General features: G+C 38.1%; 1 protein-coding gene and 1 long non-coding RNA gene across 3 annotated transcripts in view; one reads left to right on the forward strand and one right to left on the reverse strand.

Moving 5' to 3' along the window:
• GLRA2 (glycine receptor alpha 2) overlaps positions 1–18163 on the reverse strand; it is a 174414-nt gene that overhangs the window by 91963 nt on the left and 64288 nt on the right. For both annotated transcript variants that reach the window (XM_064482552.1, XM_064482551.1), the window contains exons 5-7: positions 17741–17823; positions 14928–15065; positions 13063–13277 (exon numbers count right to left, since the gene is read on the reverse strand). In XM_064482552.1, the coding sequence (XP_064338622.1) occupies positions 13063–13277; positions 14928–15065; positions 17741–17823 (436 nt within the window). The remainder of the gene's footprint in view (positions 1–13062; positions 13278–14927; positions 15066–17740; positions 17824–18163) is intronic.
• Positions 1–18163, forward strand: part of LOC135320082 (uncharacterized) — a 375701-nt gene that overhangs the window by 78616 nt on the left and 278922 nt on the right. The gene's annotated exons all lie outside the window — the stretch shown is intronic.

An 18163-nucleotide genomic window follows, 5' to 3' on the forward strand; every position in this document is an offset into this window, starting at 1 on the left:
TTCTTGAAATGGTCCAGCTGGTGTTAGTTGACCAGATGGCTAAAGAGTAAGGCAAATTTTCCTTGTATAGGAAATAGGCCATCTCAGTTAATAATGGCTAAAGATAATGCCTCTGGGTCCTTGCTCCAAGGAGATAGCTATGGACCTGTCAGAGTCACCTGCACACTGCACCCCAGCTGTCCCCTACCAGTGCTAGCTCTCACCTCTACAGCTTCTGGGCTGTAGCCACAAATGTGACTCAAGACACACTTAGGAGTGGCGACAAATCATTCAGCTGTAATAACAAACACAGGGTAAAGGAAAAGAATTGTTTAACTCTGGCCACACTGAAAGCCTGTCTGATGTCTCACAGCCTTCTATTCAATTCATCCTGCTATTTTCCTGCAGGTCAGAAAGACAACAATACACCCAGCCTTTAGTCTGCCACTAGGGGTTTTACGCTCCAAACTGTTAGAACATTAGCAGCAGAACAGCCTCTTGGAGGTTGGTAGAAATGTATATTTAAAAAACCAATTTTATAGCTTCAAATGAGAAGGTAGCTATGGAACAGATATCATGCCGCTATTTCATTTTCCTGTATTTAGGGAAGAGATTGAACTTCTAAACACCAAACCAAATAAAACCAGACCAAACACACACACACACACACACACACACACACACACACACACACACAAAAACACAAAAAGCTTCAGTTGGCAGGAAGGCAGGAAATTAACTTGGAATCAATAAACACAAGTTTCTTACTTGAAATGTGTTTAAAATTCGAGAAGCGTGTTGGAAACCTGCCCAGATTGTCTTCTAGAAAAGCTTATTTTATAAGTGTAGCCCAAATATTATGAGTAGGAAGTCCTCATTGCCTGGAATGACCTTTACCTCCTCCTACTTCACCTACTGAATCTGCTTCATCGATTCAGCTCAGGCTCCCTCCTTCAGGCCATTTTCCTAGCCCTGCTCCTTCTCTCCCTTCCCTGGCTCCCTCCTCCTTTCCTTCTTCCCTCCTCCCTCTCTATTTCGCTCTCTTTCGTTTTAATAGGTTAGGCACTGTCCTTGATGTCCTTACATTCCACATTGCTTAATGGCCACCATTTCAAGTATTTGTCTCGGACATACCAGATTACACACCCCTGAGGGCAGGGACTATGTTTTATTTGACTTTGATTTCCCCTGCCCCTAGCACAATGAATAGCACGGAGGAGACTTTCCATAAATGTTAGTTGGATGGATGGACGGATGAACCGCCAATTAAATTATACCTGGAATACCACTTGACTGTAAGTCTTCTGAACCCCATTTATTCATTCACTAACCAACTCTTTTCTGAGCACCTACTATGAGCCAGGTGTTGTGCTAAGTGATAGGTGTGTAAACATGGACAAAATTGATGGAGTCCTTGCCCCCATAGTGCTAAAATTCTAAAATTAAGTAAGTTCATAAGTGTAATAGCATGGGATATTCATGTTGTCTCAGAATTTCAACTAAAGCCTGACTCTGAAGGGAGACTCTATACACATAGTTGCAGGATGCAAGACTTTCTAGAGGAAAGCAAATGCTGTCTAGGGACCATGATAGCCAACACCCTGTATTATTACAGAAGACTAGACATTTGGAAAGAATGAAGTGAAGTAATGGAATTTGTGGATGTTGACAGTGCTATGGCATTTTCCTTCCTCTCCTAAAGAGGGGGAGAAGGTGGTTTACCCCCACCACAGTAAGAGAAGAGATTGGCATCTCTTCCACATATCATGTCTGCTGAGCTGCTCGAATTCCAACAACTTGCCCCAGGGTCAGAGAGTAAAAGAGTTCTTAGGAGAACCTGTCATGTATCCTCAGTAGTTTGGGTTTTGTATGAAAATATGAACCCCAGTCTTTCTTTCTTACCTGGATAAATTCCAAAGTCAGTAGGTAGCTGGAATACCCAAGATGATGGGGTGAAGGCAGAAGGGTTAACAATTCAGTTGCACTTCCACTATTTAGCAAGGCAAGAACACATGTTCTTGGGGATCACAAAAATGGGATGGGAGATAGCCAGACGGGAATCACCTTGTAAACATGCCAACCAGGAGGGCTGTCTACTTGAGTAAGGAGACCCTGGAGGTAAGAAGCTGTGTGAAATATGCTGCTAGGAGACAGTTGCAGAGAGCAGACTGTAAGGCATCAGGCAGAGTGCATTCTTCATCCAGGGATGGTGTAGTGTGTGGGACCCCTAGAAATCTCCAAAGAAATCAAATTCAGTTCACAAGAAAGCTAGCACTGGGAGGCTTGCCATTAGAGAAGGCAAGAATTAAAAGACAACAGTGTCAGTCACATACAACTTTCTTCATCCACCCTTTCGCCTTCAGCCTGGTGAAGTCAGGGACAGGAGTGGGGAAGAGAATTGGAAAAGCACAGAAAGGAACTGTGAAGGAACAGACACTGTGCCTACCTTACTGCATAGCTACAGTAACAAGCCAAAGGGCAGGCCTGAGCTGGGGGCAAGAGAGGGAGAGAACATTAAGTTGGGTGTGAGACTAAGTTTTGCCTCAGGCTAGATGACTTTTCAAAAATCTGATAGTGGACTGTCCTACAGTATGTATCACCAGTACTTTGGCTGCCAAACTGTAGAGTACATATTTGTTCATTCTGGGTCTCATGGCATTACACATAGTGACTGAGAATCTATGGAATCTTCCTGAAGTGTCCCCCAGGAGCAGAGAAAACAGAACCAACTCTTTAATGGCAGTGATTGGAGAAAAACAGAGCCATTCCTTCTTCAGATCCTCTAGAGCCTAACCCATTCAACAAACTGCCTACCTATGAAAAATACACACATACGTGTACATGTACACATATGAGAAACTTTGGCTCATCTCACTGGCAGCATGACTATAACCAAATAATGGGCCATCCAAAGAAAATGGTGTCTTCTATTCATAAGGCCCTATGTGAGTCTTCTAATACAACGTCCCATCCTCTGGAGCATTCTTTTCTATTCCATTATGAACAGTGAACAATAACAACAAAATAACCAGAAGGAATTAAGCACCTATCATGTACAAAAACTAGGCTCAACAGTTTATGTAGATAATGCCTCATTTAATTTTTCAGCAGAGTAGATGATAATATCTCACTTTAGAAATGAGGAAACAGGCTTAGATAGGTTGAGTGATGTGAAGGCTCTAAGATTTAGATACAGATCTGCCTGTGTTTCAGAATACATCTTTATGAATATATTCTTAACTTCCCAACTCTAGTTGAGAACTTCTGAAAAGGAAGGCATACTTCTTTAGAGAAATTCCTTTCTTCTATAATATGTCACATTGTTATGATATTCTTCCATATATTAGAGCTCTAATATTTTTCTTTAAAACTTTTACCCATAGATTCTGCTTCAAGTCTATTCTATATCTAATGCATGGTTTCACATGGGGGAATATGGCTGTTCACTAAGTAATCTATTCATCCATCCAGTGAAGATTTATTGATTAACTAGTCTAAACCACACACTGTTCTAGGTGCTGAAGATGACATGAGGAACAAGACAAAGTTTTTGCCTGAATGGAACATACATCCCACTGATCATCTTCCCATAGATCGTCCCTCGTTTACTCTACTCATCCTCAGTTCCTTCTTTTTTCCGTTGGAAAATAATATGAAAAAATATATAAACAGATGTCTTCTAGAACAAAGATAAAACACTCATATACAGATTTATTTATAATGATCATACTCAGAAGAGCAAAAAAGAAAATCCTAAACATCCAAGATGGTAAAATAAATGATGATTAATACATCGGATAGATTATGAAATTATTGCAAATTATGCTCACAATAGATTTTTAATGCCATGGGAAGTGGCACAAAGTATAGAACTGTGTAAAAGTTTGATCTAAATTTTCTGTGTGTACATGTGTGTAGGTTTGCCTACAAATATGCAAAGAAAAAAACACTGGAAGGAAATACACCAAAGTCTTAATAATAATTATACGTTGGATGATGAATGTTAATGATTATTTTCTATGTGTTCTTTCATATCTACAACAAGCATGTCTTGTTATAGAAAAGATCATGCAATGTGCATGCTTACTCTGTAAAGGGCATTGCCATATGCCCTGGAGCAACAATGCAATCAGTATAGCGAAGCACCTGCTCAGGGATTGCCATGTTTAGAAATTAGAATGAGTGTGTGTGTGTGTGTAAGTAGTTCTTCATTTTCTGTGACTCACTTTGTATCCCATTTTCCTTTCTCACTGTCATCCATATGAGTCATATCTCCCACAGTCAGTTGAGAGCCAATCATGTTTAATAATAACCTAAGAAAAATACACGTAGGAAGATGAACCTGTGATGGCAAAAGGATAACCACTATGAGTTCAGAGCCAAATATAAAATGATTTTTTATTATAACTTCTTTTGGTTTATCTGAGTTCCTGATTGTCTCTCATACAAAGATTACTGATCCGTGACCATTTATTCAGCAATAGTTTTTTTTTAATTGAAGTGTAATTGATTTACAATGTTATATTAATTTCAGGTGTACAGCATAGTGATTCAGTACTTTTATAGATTATATTCCATTAAAAGTTATTATAAAATAATGGCTTTAATTCCCTGTGCTGTATAATATATCCTTGTTGCTTATCTATTTTATACATAGTAGTTTGCATCTCTTAATCCTATACACCTATCTTCCCTAACCCTCTACACTTTGCACTGGTAACCACTAGTTTGTTCTCTATAAGTCTGTTTCTGTTTTGCTATATGCATTCATATTTTTTTATTTTTTAGATTCCATATATAACTGATATCATACAGTATTTCTCTTTCTCTGTCTGACTTATTTCACTAAGCATAGTATTTTCTAGGTCCATCCATGTTGCTGCAGATGGCAGAATTTCATTATTTTATATGGTTGAGTAATATTTCATTGTATGTATGTATATATATATATATACACACACACACATACACACATACTACATCTTCTTTATCCATTCATTTGTTAATGGACACTTGGGTTGCTTTCATATCCTGGTTATTACTGCTATGAACGTTGGGGTCATTTATCTTTTTGAATTAGTGTTTTTGTTTTTTCCAGATATATACCCAGGAGTGGAATTGCTGGATCATATGGTAGCTCTATTTTTAGTGTTTTGTGGAACCTCCATATTGTCTTCCCTAGTGGTTGCACCAGTTTACATTCCCACCAGCTGTGTACAAGGGTTCTCTTTTCTCCACATCCTCACCAGAATTTGTTATTTGTAGACTTTTTGATGATAGCCATTCTGAGAGGTGTGAGGTGATATCTCATTGTGGTTTTGATTTGCATTTCTATTATTTCTCTTATGATTAGCAATGTTGAGCACCTTTTCTTGTGCTTGTTAGCTATTTGTATATCTTCTTTGGGAAAATGTTTTTCAGATCTTTTGCCCATTTTTGATTGGGTTATTTTTAGATATTGAGTTGTATGAGCTATTTATATATTTTAGACATTAACCCTTTGGTCATATCATTTGCAAATGTTTTTTCCCATTCAGTAGTGTGCATTTTTTGTTGTTGATAGTTTCCTTTGCTGTGCAAATCTTTTAAGTTTAATTAGGTCACATTTGCTTATTTTTGCTTTTATTTCTTTTGCCTTAGGAGATTGATCCAAAAAATAGTCCTATGATTTATATCAGATAGTGTTCTGCCTATCTTCTCGTCTAGGAGTCTTACTGTTTCAGGTCATACATTTAGGTCTTTAATCCATTTGAGTGTACTTTTGTTTATAGTGTGAGGAAACGTTCTAATTCTTTTACAGGTAGCTGTCCAGTTTTTCCAGCATCACTTACTGAAGACAATGTCTTTTCTCCATTGTGTATTCTTGCCTCCTTTGTCATAGATTAATTGACCATAAGTGTATGGATTTACTTCTGGACAATCTATTCTGTTCCATTGATCTATGTGTCTGTTTTTGTGCCAGTACCATACTGTTTTGATGACTAGTTTTGTAGTATAGTCTGAAGTCAAGGAGGGTGAAACCTCCAGCTTTGTTCTTTTATCACAAGATTGCTTTGGTAATTTGGGGTCTTTTGTGATTCCATGTAAATTTTAGAATTATTTGTCCTAGATTGGTGAAAACTATCTAGGGATTGTATTAAATCTGTACATTGCTTTGGGTAGTATGGCCCTTTTTTTTGGTGGTGGGGTAATTAAGTTTGTTTGTTTGTTTGTTTGTTTAAATGGAGGTTCTGGGGATTGAACCCAGGACCTTGTGCATGCTAAGCGGACACTCTACCGCTGAACTATACCCTCCCTCTCTGTATGGCCATTTTAACAAAAGCACAGGATATCTTTCCATATCTTTGTATCATCCTCAGAGTCCTTCATCAGTGTTTTATATTATCCGTAGTACAGGTTTTTATCTCTTTCATTAAGTTTTATTTCTAGGTATTTTATTCTTTTTGATGAGATTTTAAACAGAATTTTTAAAACTTTCTCTTTCTGATAATTCACTATTAGGGTATAGAAAAGTGACAGATTTCTATTATTAATCTTGTATTCTGCAGCTTTTCTGAATTCATCTATTCCAGTAGTCTTTCTGGTGAAGACTTTAGGGTTTTCTATATAAAGTACCATGTCATCTGCAAATAGTGACAGTTTTACTTTTTCCCTTCCAATCTGGATGCTTGTTATTTATTTTTCTTGTCTAATTCCTGTGGCTAGAACTTCCAATACTATCTTAAATAGAAGTGGCAAGAGTGAACATCCTTGTCTTGTTCCTGATTTTAAAGGAAAGGTTTTCAGCTTTTCACCATGGAGTATGTTGTCAGCTGTGTGTTTTTTTCATAAATGGCCTTTATTATATTGATATATGTTCCCTCTATACCCACTTTGATGAAAGTTTTTATTGTGAATGGATGTTGAATTTTGTCAAATGCTTTTTCTGTGTCTATTGATACCATCATATGATTTTTATCCTTCCTTTTTGTTAATGTAGTATATCACATTGATTTGTGAATATGGAGCTATCCTTGAGTCCCTGGAGTAAATCCCACTTGGTAAGATGTTTGATCCTTTTTGTATATTGTTGGTTTCGGTTTACCAATATTTTGTTGAAGATTTTTGCATCTATGTTCATCAGTGATATTGACCTGTCATTTTGTTTCTTTACAGTGTCTTTTTCTGGTTTTGGCATCAAGGTAATGGTGGCTTCATAAGTGAATTTGAAGTGTTCTGTCCACTTCAGTTTATTGGAATAGTTTGAGAAGGAGAGGTATTTGTTTTTCCTTACATGTTTGGTAGAATTCTCTTCTGAAGCCATCTGTTTCTGAACTTTTGTTTCCTGGGAGTTTTTTTTTTTTTAATTATAAATTTAATTTCACTACTAGTGATTGGTCTTTTCAAATTGTCTCTTTCTTCTTGATTCAGTCTTGGCAGGTTGTATGTATCTAGAAATTTGTTCATTTCTTCTAGGTTGTCCAATTTGTTGGCAAATAACTATTTGTAGTATTCTCTTATGATTTTTGTATCTCTGTGTTATTGGTTATTATTTCACTTCTATCACTTTGAGTTTTCTCTCTTTTCTTCTTGGTGAGCCTGGCTAAAAGTTTATTTTGTTTATCTTTTCAAAAAGCCCAGCTCTTGGTTCATTGATCTTTTCTAATTTTTTTTTCTTTTGGTCTCTATGTTGTGTTTATTTCCTCTCTGATCTTCATTATTTCCTTTCTTCTGCTGACTTTGGACCTTTTGTTCTTTTTCTAATTTCTTTAGGTGGTAGGTTAGGTTGTTTATTTGAGATTTTTCTTGTATCTTGAGGAAGGCTTGTATTTCTATAAACATCTCTCTTAGAACTGTTTTTGCTGCAGCCCATAGATTTTGGAAAGTTGTGTTTCCATTTTCATTTGTCTCAATGTATTTTCTGATTTCCTCTTTGATTTTTTTCATTGGCCCATTGGTTTTTTTTAATGTCATGTTGTGTAGTCTCCATATATTTGTTCTTTTCTCATTTTTAGTTCCGTAATTGATTTCTAGTTTTATACTGTTGCGGTCAGAAAAGATATTTGAAATAATTTTTACCCTCTTAAATTTGTTGAGACTTGTTTTGTAGCCTAACTTATGAACTGTCTTGGAGAACTTGTGCACTTGTGCACATGTGAACTTGAAAAGAATGTATATTCTGCTGGTTTGGTATAGAATTTCCTATAAATGTCTATTAAGTCCAACTGGTATGTTGTGTCATTTAAGACTATGGCTGTCTTACTGATTTTCTATTTGGCTGATCTGTCCATTGATGTAAGTGGGGCATTAAAGTCTCCTACTATTATTGTATTGTTGTCAGTTTTTCCATTTATTTCTGTTAGTATTTGCTTTATATGCTTAGATGCATGTGTGTTAATGAGTGTAATATCCTCTTCTTATGTTGATCCCTTTATCATTATATAATTTCTTTCTGTGTCTTTTGTTATAGCCTTTGTTTTAAAGTCTATTTTGTCTGATATGAGTATTGCTATCTCCTGCTTTCTTGCCATTTCCATTTGCATGAAATATCTTTTTCTATCCCCTCATTTTCAGTCTGTATATTTCTTTAGTTCTGAAGTGAGTCTCTTGTAGGCAGCATATAAATGGGTCTTTTTTTTTAAAATACAATCAGCCACCCTATGTCTTTTGATTGCTGCATTTAGTCCATTGACATCTAAAATAATTATTGATAGGTATGTACTGACTACCATTTCGTTACTTGTTTTCCAGATGTTTTTGTAATTCTTCTCCATTCATTTCTTCTTTTTTGTTTCTTCCCTTGTGGTTTGGTGATTTTCTTTGGTAGTATGCTTATATTCTTTTCTTTTTAGTTTTTGTATATTTATTGTAGGTTTTTGATTTGTGGTTATCATGGCGGTCATATATATATGGACCTATAGCTATTTAAACTGGTAGTCATTTAACTTCAAACACATCTTAAATGATCTACATTTCTTACTCCCCTCCCCAACATTTTGTGTTTTGGATGTCATATTTTACATCTTCATGTTTATTCCTTAACTGTTTATTATAGTTACCGTTGCTTTTATAATTTTTCATCTTTTAATCCTTGTAGTGGCTTATTTAAGTGGTGTATCCTCAGTCCTTACTATATATTTGCCTTTCTTGTTGGGATTTTCTCTTTCCTATAGATTCTTACTTTTTTTCCACTTAGAGAAGACCCTTAAACATTTCTTTTAGTTTAGGTTTAGTATTGATGAGCTTTTTAAATTTTTCATTTTCTGAGAAGTTTTTCTCTCTCCTTTGATTCTGAATGATAATATTGCTGGGTAGGGTATCCTAGGTTGTAGGTTTTTTCCTTTCAGAACTTTGACTATATCATGCCACTCTCTTCTGACCTGCAAGTTTTCTGCAGAAAAATCAGCTGATAGCCTTATAGTTCCTTTGTATATGAGTTTTTGTTTTTATCTTGATGCCTTTAAAATTCTCTCTTTATCTTTAGCATTTGCCATTTTAATTATGATATGTCTTGGTGTGGGTCTGTTTGGGTTCATCTTGTTTGAGACCCTCCATGCTTCCTGTACCTCAATATCTGTTTCCTTCTTCACAGATCTGGGAAGTTTTCAGTCATGACTTCCTCAAATACATTTTCAGCTCTGCCTTCTCTTCTTCTGGGACCTCTATAATGTGAATGTTGGTATGTTTAATGTTGTACCAGAGATCTTGTAAACTGTTCTCATTTTTAAAAATTTGCTCCTTTTTGCTCTTCTGATTAAGTGGTTTCCATTATTGTATCTTCTAGCTCATTTATGTAGTCTTCTGTATTACTTAGTCTGCTATTCATTCCTTCTAGTGTGTTTTTTATTTCAGTTATTTAATTCTTTATTTCTGATTGGGTATTTTTTTTGTATTTTCTTGTTCTTTTTTACCATTCTCATTGTGTTCACCTATTCTTTTTCCTAATTCAGTTAACATTCTTATTACCAATGCTTTGAATTCTTCATATGGTAAATTATTTTTGTTTTACTATTTATTTTTTTCAAGAGTTTTCTCCTGCTGTTTCAATTGGTAATAGTTCCTTTGCCTTATTATTTTGCTTAACTTTCTTTGCTTCTATGAATTTAAGTGAAACAATTGCCTATTCCAGTCTGTGGAGGTTGTTATTATATGAGAGTGTCTCTATACAGACAAAAAGTGCCCAATGCCTTTGGTGGGAGAGCATATTTGACATGGACGTGAGTCATGTCTTTCCTCAGGGTGTGCTGGTAGCCATCACCTTGGTAGGTGCGGCTGGAGATGGAGGGGTTAGAGCTGTAGCTGGGTGTTGGGTAGGACTTCCCCTTCCCTCTGCTCAGTGGTCATCACTGCCCTCCAAGTTGCTGGAGTAGAAGCCCTGAGGGTTAGGCTGAGCTAGCTATGTTCCCTTTAAGTATGTTTTCTTCTTCCCTAGTACAGAGGCCTTTGCCCCAGAGGTGGGGTTTGCTGAAACAAGGTTGGCCCATGTGGACTCTTAGTTCATTTTGGCCATAGACAGAGGTCTGAGCTGTTTCCGACATGCTGCCTGTACAGACACCAGCTGTTGTTTCCCTCACTCTGCTTAGATGCAGTCTCGAGTCCAAGTCCCCGTTGTCCCTCACTGCTGATCACTTCCCCATCTCTGCCACCCCTTCTCTGTTGTGGAATCACACTGCAGGGCAGGCAGGCCCAACATGGACTCTCTTTGTATATTGGGGTGAGCTGTGGTGAAGCAGCCACTATCAGAGCTCTGGGATGTTTCTTATACGACACTTGAGCAGGCACCAACAATGGCTATTGCTGCCCCATACAGGGTCTGCCCTGGGACCAGGTCACCTCTGCATTCCACAGCTGAGTTTTCTCCCTGGTTGTGGCAGCCCTCGATCCCATGCCACACTGCAACATAGAGTAAGCGAGGCTGGAGCATGCACCAAGGTGGTTGTGGGAAACCTGGCAGCCACTGGAGCAGTCCTCTAACTGTCCCCTCTGTCCTGCCCCAGGGGCATGCCAGTGCCCAAGCATTTGTGTGTGTGCATGCTCCTTAGGAGCAGAGCCCAGGCTTTCCATAGTCCCCCTGTTAGTCCCATTGGTCCTCCAACCAGCCAAGGGGGCTCATCTCCCCTATGTAGGATACCAGGACTGGGGCTTCCAATCTGTGGCTCTCACCGCTCACTCCCCAAGGCGGGTGTCTATATATTCTCCCTGTACCTCTGGGTCCATTTCCAGGGGTGCAGGTCCCAACCTGATTGCTTCTCTTCCCTTCCTGCTCAATTCCATATGTATTTTTTCTTACAGCCTTGGTTGTACAGGACTCCTTCTGCTAGTTTCCAGTTAGTTTTCAGTGAGAATTGTTCCATATGTAGATGTATTTTTGATGTGTTCATAGGGGGGATGTGAATTCCCCGTCCTCCTACTCTACCACCTTATCGATCTCCTTTTTAGCAAGTTTTGACCATCGATGTAGAATTACAATAGCTAGTAAGAATGAATAACAAATTTATAAAAACGCAGGCTCTCATTTCGAAAATAAATGACTTCTCATCGCAATGAATGGTTGGAGGCTAAATGTCTTATATTTTGACATTATCTACTTGCAGTTTGCCACAATAATTTAGCTATCTATTAAATTGTGAAATATATTTGTGTATCCTAGGGTTTAATGGCGTGGCATGCAGTGATGGCAATAACTAATAAATAACAAGAAATAAGCAAATGAAGATGTTTGAGAGGAGGCACAGAGTGTATTAGAATTTCTATTAGGTTGTATTGATTTGTTATTATGTACCTGAAAAAAAGCTGTTAGTATTTCTGATATCTAAATTCCAATAGAAATATGATGCAAGTATTTTGTACCATTTGCTATTCTGGAAAGTAAAAAAAGTATCAGAGACAGATCTATTCCTTTCTCTATTAGCATAAAAAATCTAATATTTATATTTAGAGGCATGAAACTTGGAAAATTGTATAACTATTTTCCCACTATTCAGCCCAGTTCCATTATATCCACAGAACTCCTCCATATGTCATCCTTTGTTCCAACATAGAAGATAATGTGGGACATGATCTAACATTTCTCATCATGTCAGTTGTAACACAACTGAACATAAGCCCAAGCCAGCAAAGATAGGGGATTACATCTCATTTATTTTCTGGAACTGGATTTTGGAGAGACTCCTAAACCAGTAGGAGACAATATATACTGAATACTAAATTGAACTCACACTCCTGGGAAGTTGAGGCTAATAGCTCAAGGTGATCAGTGAAAGGGGAAGATACACATAGGCACATCCTGGGCTGCTGGGGCGTTTCACAAGCAGGACATTTATCATTATTTGCTTAAGAAATATTTACAAATGCAGAGGGCCTGTCTTGCATAAAAATAGATTATACAGCCATTATGATTTATTATTCAAGGTCCTACAAAATGTCTGTTTGTCCCTGATATCCACTCTGCAGTTCTTTGTCAATCTGCCACAGAATTTTCGCCATCTTGGATGCCTTTACTGTTCTTCTCTAGGTACCTATGTCACTCCAAATAGTATTGTTATCAGCCATTAAGGTAATTTAAGGCAGAGCAAAGATCCATGTATCTGATTTGCTGCACCCTAATATTGTACCTTCATTTCTTATATATACTCATTGCATATGGCTTTTTTTGGGTAAATTTATAGGAACTTAATTCAGGCTTTTATTACTATAAATGACTGCACTGAACATATGAATCACAATAGCCTCACCAATAAATATGTCACAGTGTGACATAAGTTGCATCAGTCTTACCCCAATTCCTACAAACTTCATGCCTTATAAACAGCATGAGGTCAAAAGCACTCAAGGGCTTCGTAGAATTTCTGAGACATGTTTCTGCCTCTGCTCATTCCTCTTTTCTCTCAACCCTTATTCCTCTTTCCCTTAATTGATCTGACTATGAAGGTGCCCCATGTCCTCAGAGCTCCAATTCTCTCAAACTCAGCTTTTCGCTCTCTTATTGCATTTGCACCTCCAGCAGTGCCGCAGGATGGCAAACGTTTCTGTATTCACAGAATTCTCTAGCCTGTAAGACCTTTGACAAACCTCTCGGGTCACTTGTCAAGTGAGATTTCTTACCTTTGGCAGAGATGCCCTGGAGCCTGAACTCTGGGTGGTCATCGTTAAGACTGTGGTGATGCCCAGTGCAACCCTGGCAGGAGCTGCATCCATGTTTATCCAAAAGGAGACCCAGGATAAAATGACTATCAACAGACTGGGGATGTACATCTGGATCAAATAATATCCCATCTGACGTTCCAGGTGAAACTTAACCTCGATGCAGGTAAACTTTCCTGGAAGTAGGAAAGTATGATTTAAAATCCAGTTTGAACTTATCTTTCCCACTACAACCTCCCACTTTTTTTAAAGAGCATTACAAATGGATTTGAAAGATTACACAAAATGCTGACCTTATATCCCCATTTCAACTCTTTTCCAACTCAACCAGTCATGAAAATGACATTGTGAGAATGAGTGATCTAAAGAGTCACTGGACCAAAACCATGTGGCATATTTAATTTTCAAATCTGTGCTTGTTGCAGCCTGATTATTTAGACAGAGCTCCAGAATTTTCTAGACTTTCCAGTGGAAACAAAATATTCAAATTTTGTGGGAGTTATAATATGTTATATGTATATAGCATATAATATATAATCTACAGCATTTATGTATAGTGTATACTAGATGGCATGTAATACATAACATATAATATGTAATATTTGAAAGTGTTCCTTCCCAAGTAGTAAAGTTCACATAGGACTCCTAAAGGATTTGCATAATTGTTTACCTATCTTTGTGTTATCAACAGCAAGAGAAAAATATACATTTGTATGAGCCTTGCATATAATCTGCTCTTCGTAAAATTTCATAACCCCCTGGATAATTGCTTGAGGACATTTAGAATATTCCTGGAATCTGTTTACAGTGTTACATTGCCTTTAAAATACAGAGCATATAAAGATATTAAAACTTACACTATTAAGAGACAGGTGTTCCTGCCCCTTGCCACTTTTCTTTCTCCTTAATTGGCTTGGAGTTAGAAACCTGGAAGGTAATTTGGCTTAGTCCACACAAATTATAAGACGTAGGGTTGGGTTCTTCTTGGTTAGGAAGAACACCTTGGAATCAGGTTTTAGTTATTTCATAGGAAGCACTGTTGACTTCTGGAACAGCTATTCATGGACCATTCTACTCAGGAGTAACTCTTGGAGCAGTCACTGAACAAACCACCATGTCTCAGTTACCTCTCCATGATCACCTTGGATGGTGTGAAAGGCCAGAACATTCACAGGAGAAGCCATCAACTTTCCTGGGCAGGCATACTCTTCCAGATAGCAACACATGCCCACTGGTTGCTACTATCTCAGATTCTCCCCGCCACTTGTGTCTGTCAGCACTACTGACAGTGCATGACTTTAGAGCCAGCTGAATTCCCACCAGCTGATTTTCATGCAAACTGTCCAGGCCTGGAGAGTTCAGCAGCTGTATATCTGGGTGTGCAAAGACCTGTGCTAGTTTTCCTCTCTTCCTCTAAGGCAGAGAGTGCAAATTGACCTGAGGAGCCAATGTCAAGAGTAGATGCCAGGAATAGGCCAGAACTTGTACACTTCCTGCTATTTCCTTACAAGATCTCATATACCTTTCCTCAGACCTTTTTGACAGCAGCTGATCAGCAAGAGAACAGCAGAAGATTCCCAAACCTCTTTCCTTCTCTCTGTTTTGGAAGAATTATCTGTTGTGCTCACTGACCTATTCCAAAGGGTATGTGTATGTATGTATGTGTTGTTGGGTATCTTATGTGTTGAGAGGATTTTGAGCTAAGCTCAGGATAGTGCCTTGTAGCTCCATTTTCTTGATAAGTATGTGGCAATTAAGGTGATGGGATATATACCCCAAGCTGCAGATGGAGCCCACTTGGGTTTAGCAGCCGAAGGAAAACTTACCCGTGTTGTAGTGCTTTGTGCAATAGCCAAGTTCCTTTTCTTCTTTCAAAATAAACTGAGGCAGGGTCAATCCTTCAGCAACTTGAACTGGACCATCGCTTAACCACTCAAATATCAGGTCGTTCATCGTATACCCAACTAGAGTAAACAAATCATAGTGAAAAACTGAATGCATCTTTCCAGGAAACCTTGAAAGTCTAGCCATGTAAAGAAACAAGGAAATCATCTAAAGCAGACACGCTCAATCAATTTAAGAGCATTTTTAATAAAAGAACTGCAATCATCATGACAACTACATGTCATTGGAGCCAAAGAAATTGAAGACAGCAAGCTATTTCTGAATGATTTTTTTCTGTGGAAGGAGAGAATGGAATCTATAAAGTCCATTTTCTTCTACCCTCTTGTTTCACTAAATCTTTCTGAAGGATGGACAAGTAAACAAACAGAAATCCTTTGAAAATTGTCTTTGCTTGAAAGAGCTGTGTCTGTGGATCTCTAAGACAACGCAGTTCATGGCACCAATCTTAGTATTTCAAATGAGAAGCATTCTTTTTTTTTTTAATGAGAATGAATTGTCACAGGCCTGCCTAAAATATTCCCATTGCAAACTTGGCCCCTCTCCTAGGGTTTATTAGCTTTGTTTTCAGAAAGTTTATGTTAAAGTGTTTATGATCAGTCCTCAGTTACTTTTAGCAAGCAGGGAAGGCAGGTAACCTAAGGGGAAGTTGTGGAACATGCAAATCAAGCATATTCATTTGTGCTAGTGTCTTGCTAAATGGGCCCCCTCATCACAATGATTAATATGAAGTAAAACAGATACTCTCTTATATGAAGTCATAGTGTCACATGACTCTTGAACCATCCAAAGTAAGATTGTTATCAGTTTAGTAAACCAAAGTTAGCTCTTAGTCTCCAAGCTCCTGCTAACTTTGTCCTCATTTCAAGTGCTTCTGGATCCTTTTTTCACCCTAGAAATGAAGGCTGCTCTTTATTCAGGCATCACGTCTCTCCGCTCTTCCTTTGTTTGTGAGTTTCGAACGCTAAAATGAGAGTGAGGCGCATGAGGGTTATTATGTGCTGTTTTGGCTGGCCAATAACCTCAGCACGTTTATCAAGTCAATAGGTTCCTATTCTTGTTTACTGCAAGGCAGTGACTCACCAAAGCTACCCAGAAATCAATGGCAACGTTAATTGGAACCTACTTTCCTCTTTCTTTTTTTCATTCAAAGCCAAAAACTCAAAACAAGCAAGGAATCACAAAGAGGACTGTATACAAGCATTGACAGTCCACAGAGAGAATGGCCAACCCTATCTCTTCCAGTCAATGCTGTATGTGGATTTCTTGGGTATCTCCAACAAATACTAGAAGCTCACCAAACACCCCACATTCTTGTCTTGGGAAACTTTTTACTGACCAACACAGTCATAGTCCTTGTCAGTCTTCCTGAAACCGCAGCCTGGGGCAAACCGAAGAGGTAAAGATGTGGGGAAGGAGGAGGTAATTGAAGGTAGAAAAGTAGAAAAGTAAAGAGCAATTCCCACCCTTCACAGTCAAAGTTAGTGGCAAACACATCACTGCTTCTTTGATTTCATTACTCCTAGGTCTTGCAAGGACCAAGCATATTTGCTAACTGGAGTTTTTAAGCCTTAGAAGAGCCTCAGATGACAGCTATAGTTGTTGTTTTACAGAGAAACTAAGTGTTGGGTTGAGGCAGGGGAAAGTTTGGAGCAGTAGCGAAGACACCAAGAAGGAAACCTTATATAAGAAAATGTTTTTCTCAACTTTCTTCTCAAGAAGAGGGGCGAGATGGAAAAAATGAACACATAAAGCCTATTATAAATCATAAATTCTCATTTTATCCCTGACAGCTTCTTAAAACAAAGATGTTTCATTATTTTGTTTATTCTGTAGGAAGTTTCAAGGGAAATCTACAGTGATTTTAAATGATCAGAAGGAAACCCTGTCACCGCCTATTTTTTTAAAATAATAGTTGATGTGTCTTTTTACATTTATTATTTTTTTAAACCAAGAAGTTTAAAGTATTTTCTTGCCCCTGCCTCATTAAATCTCCTAACATCCCTGGAGGTCAGTAGCGCTTATTATTCTCTGCCTTTTACAAACAGAGGAACTGACAGAACAAGCTAGAAAAAATTTCACGTCTCTTGCCTGAAAATCCCATTACCTTGGAGGCATCAGCACCTTATGGTGCATGTCAAAGATTTCAGTGGCGTCGGGGCTAGGGGACATAAAGGGGACAGAGTCATTGCATTTCTCAATTTCCTTCACCATGCCTTTGTGTATCTATTGCCCATCTAAGGGAGATGCCTCTTATTCCATATCATCTCCTGCCCCTCATTTTTGCATCCTCTTCTGGCTAAGGCCCCTTTGTCTTGTTGTCAAATCAATTATCCCTTCCTGCCCAGATTCCTTTGGGGCGAAGGTCTATATGAGCATCAGATGGAAGGAAATACAATTTTCTGCCTAGAGAGTGATTCATTGTAGAGGTTAAATGACTCCTAATCTTAATTGTCCCAGGCAATAATCTTCATTTTGAAGAAAGCCATACTAAATCAGGCTTGCTTTTTTTGAGGAAGGGCTAGTTATTTGGCATTTTACTTTGAAAAATTATCTTCACTCTATTGGGTAAAAGACAGGCGCACATACTGTTGCTTGTCCTTCCATTCAGACCTTGGCAGTTGCTAAGTAGGTAGAGAATGAGTCTTAGGGGTTTTTTTCCCCCTTACTGACACCCTGAAGGAACCAGGTCATTGGTTAAAACAAGCAGGCAGTCATTTCAACAGTACTGACTTACAGCTCTCCAGCTGCATCGTGCAAGTCTGGACATCCATTGGAAAATTCTTCAAGTCCATGGGACAGGATAAGGTTAAGGTGAGCCTTAGCAAAGAAAAAATAATTGAAAAGAAGTTTTTAATTTGTGAGGTCTGATTTTTGAGAAACAAACCAAAGACACATTTGGCATTAAGCAAAGTGATGTTGATTCAAGTAATGAAATCTAGGCTGTCACTCTGGACATTGCCTTCTAATTTTCAAATGAACAGTGGTCATTGGTAAATTTTTTAAATATTATAGAATTTTGCTGTAACCCCTCACTCTCTGTTTCCCATCTTCCAGTCTCTGACTCTCACCTCCGCAGTGGCACTGGTATCAAGTTTATTCTAGAATCAAGAAGAACATTGAGAAATAGCGTGACAAGAACAGTGGGCTCTTACACACA

The sequence above is a fragment of the Camelus dromedarius genome, chromosome X (assembly GCF_036321535.1).
Source record: "Camelus dromedarius isolate mCamDro1 chromosome X, mCamDro1.pat, whole genome shotgun sequence".
NCBI lineage: Eukaryota > Metazoa > Chordata > Mammalia > Artiodactyla > Camelidae > Camelus > Camelus dromedarius.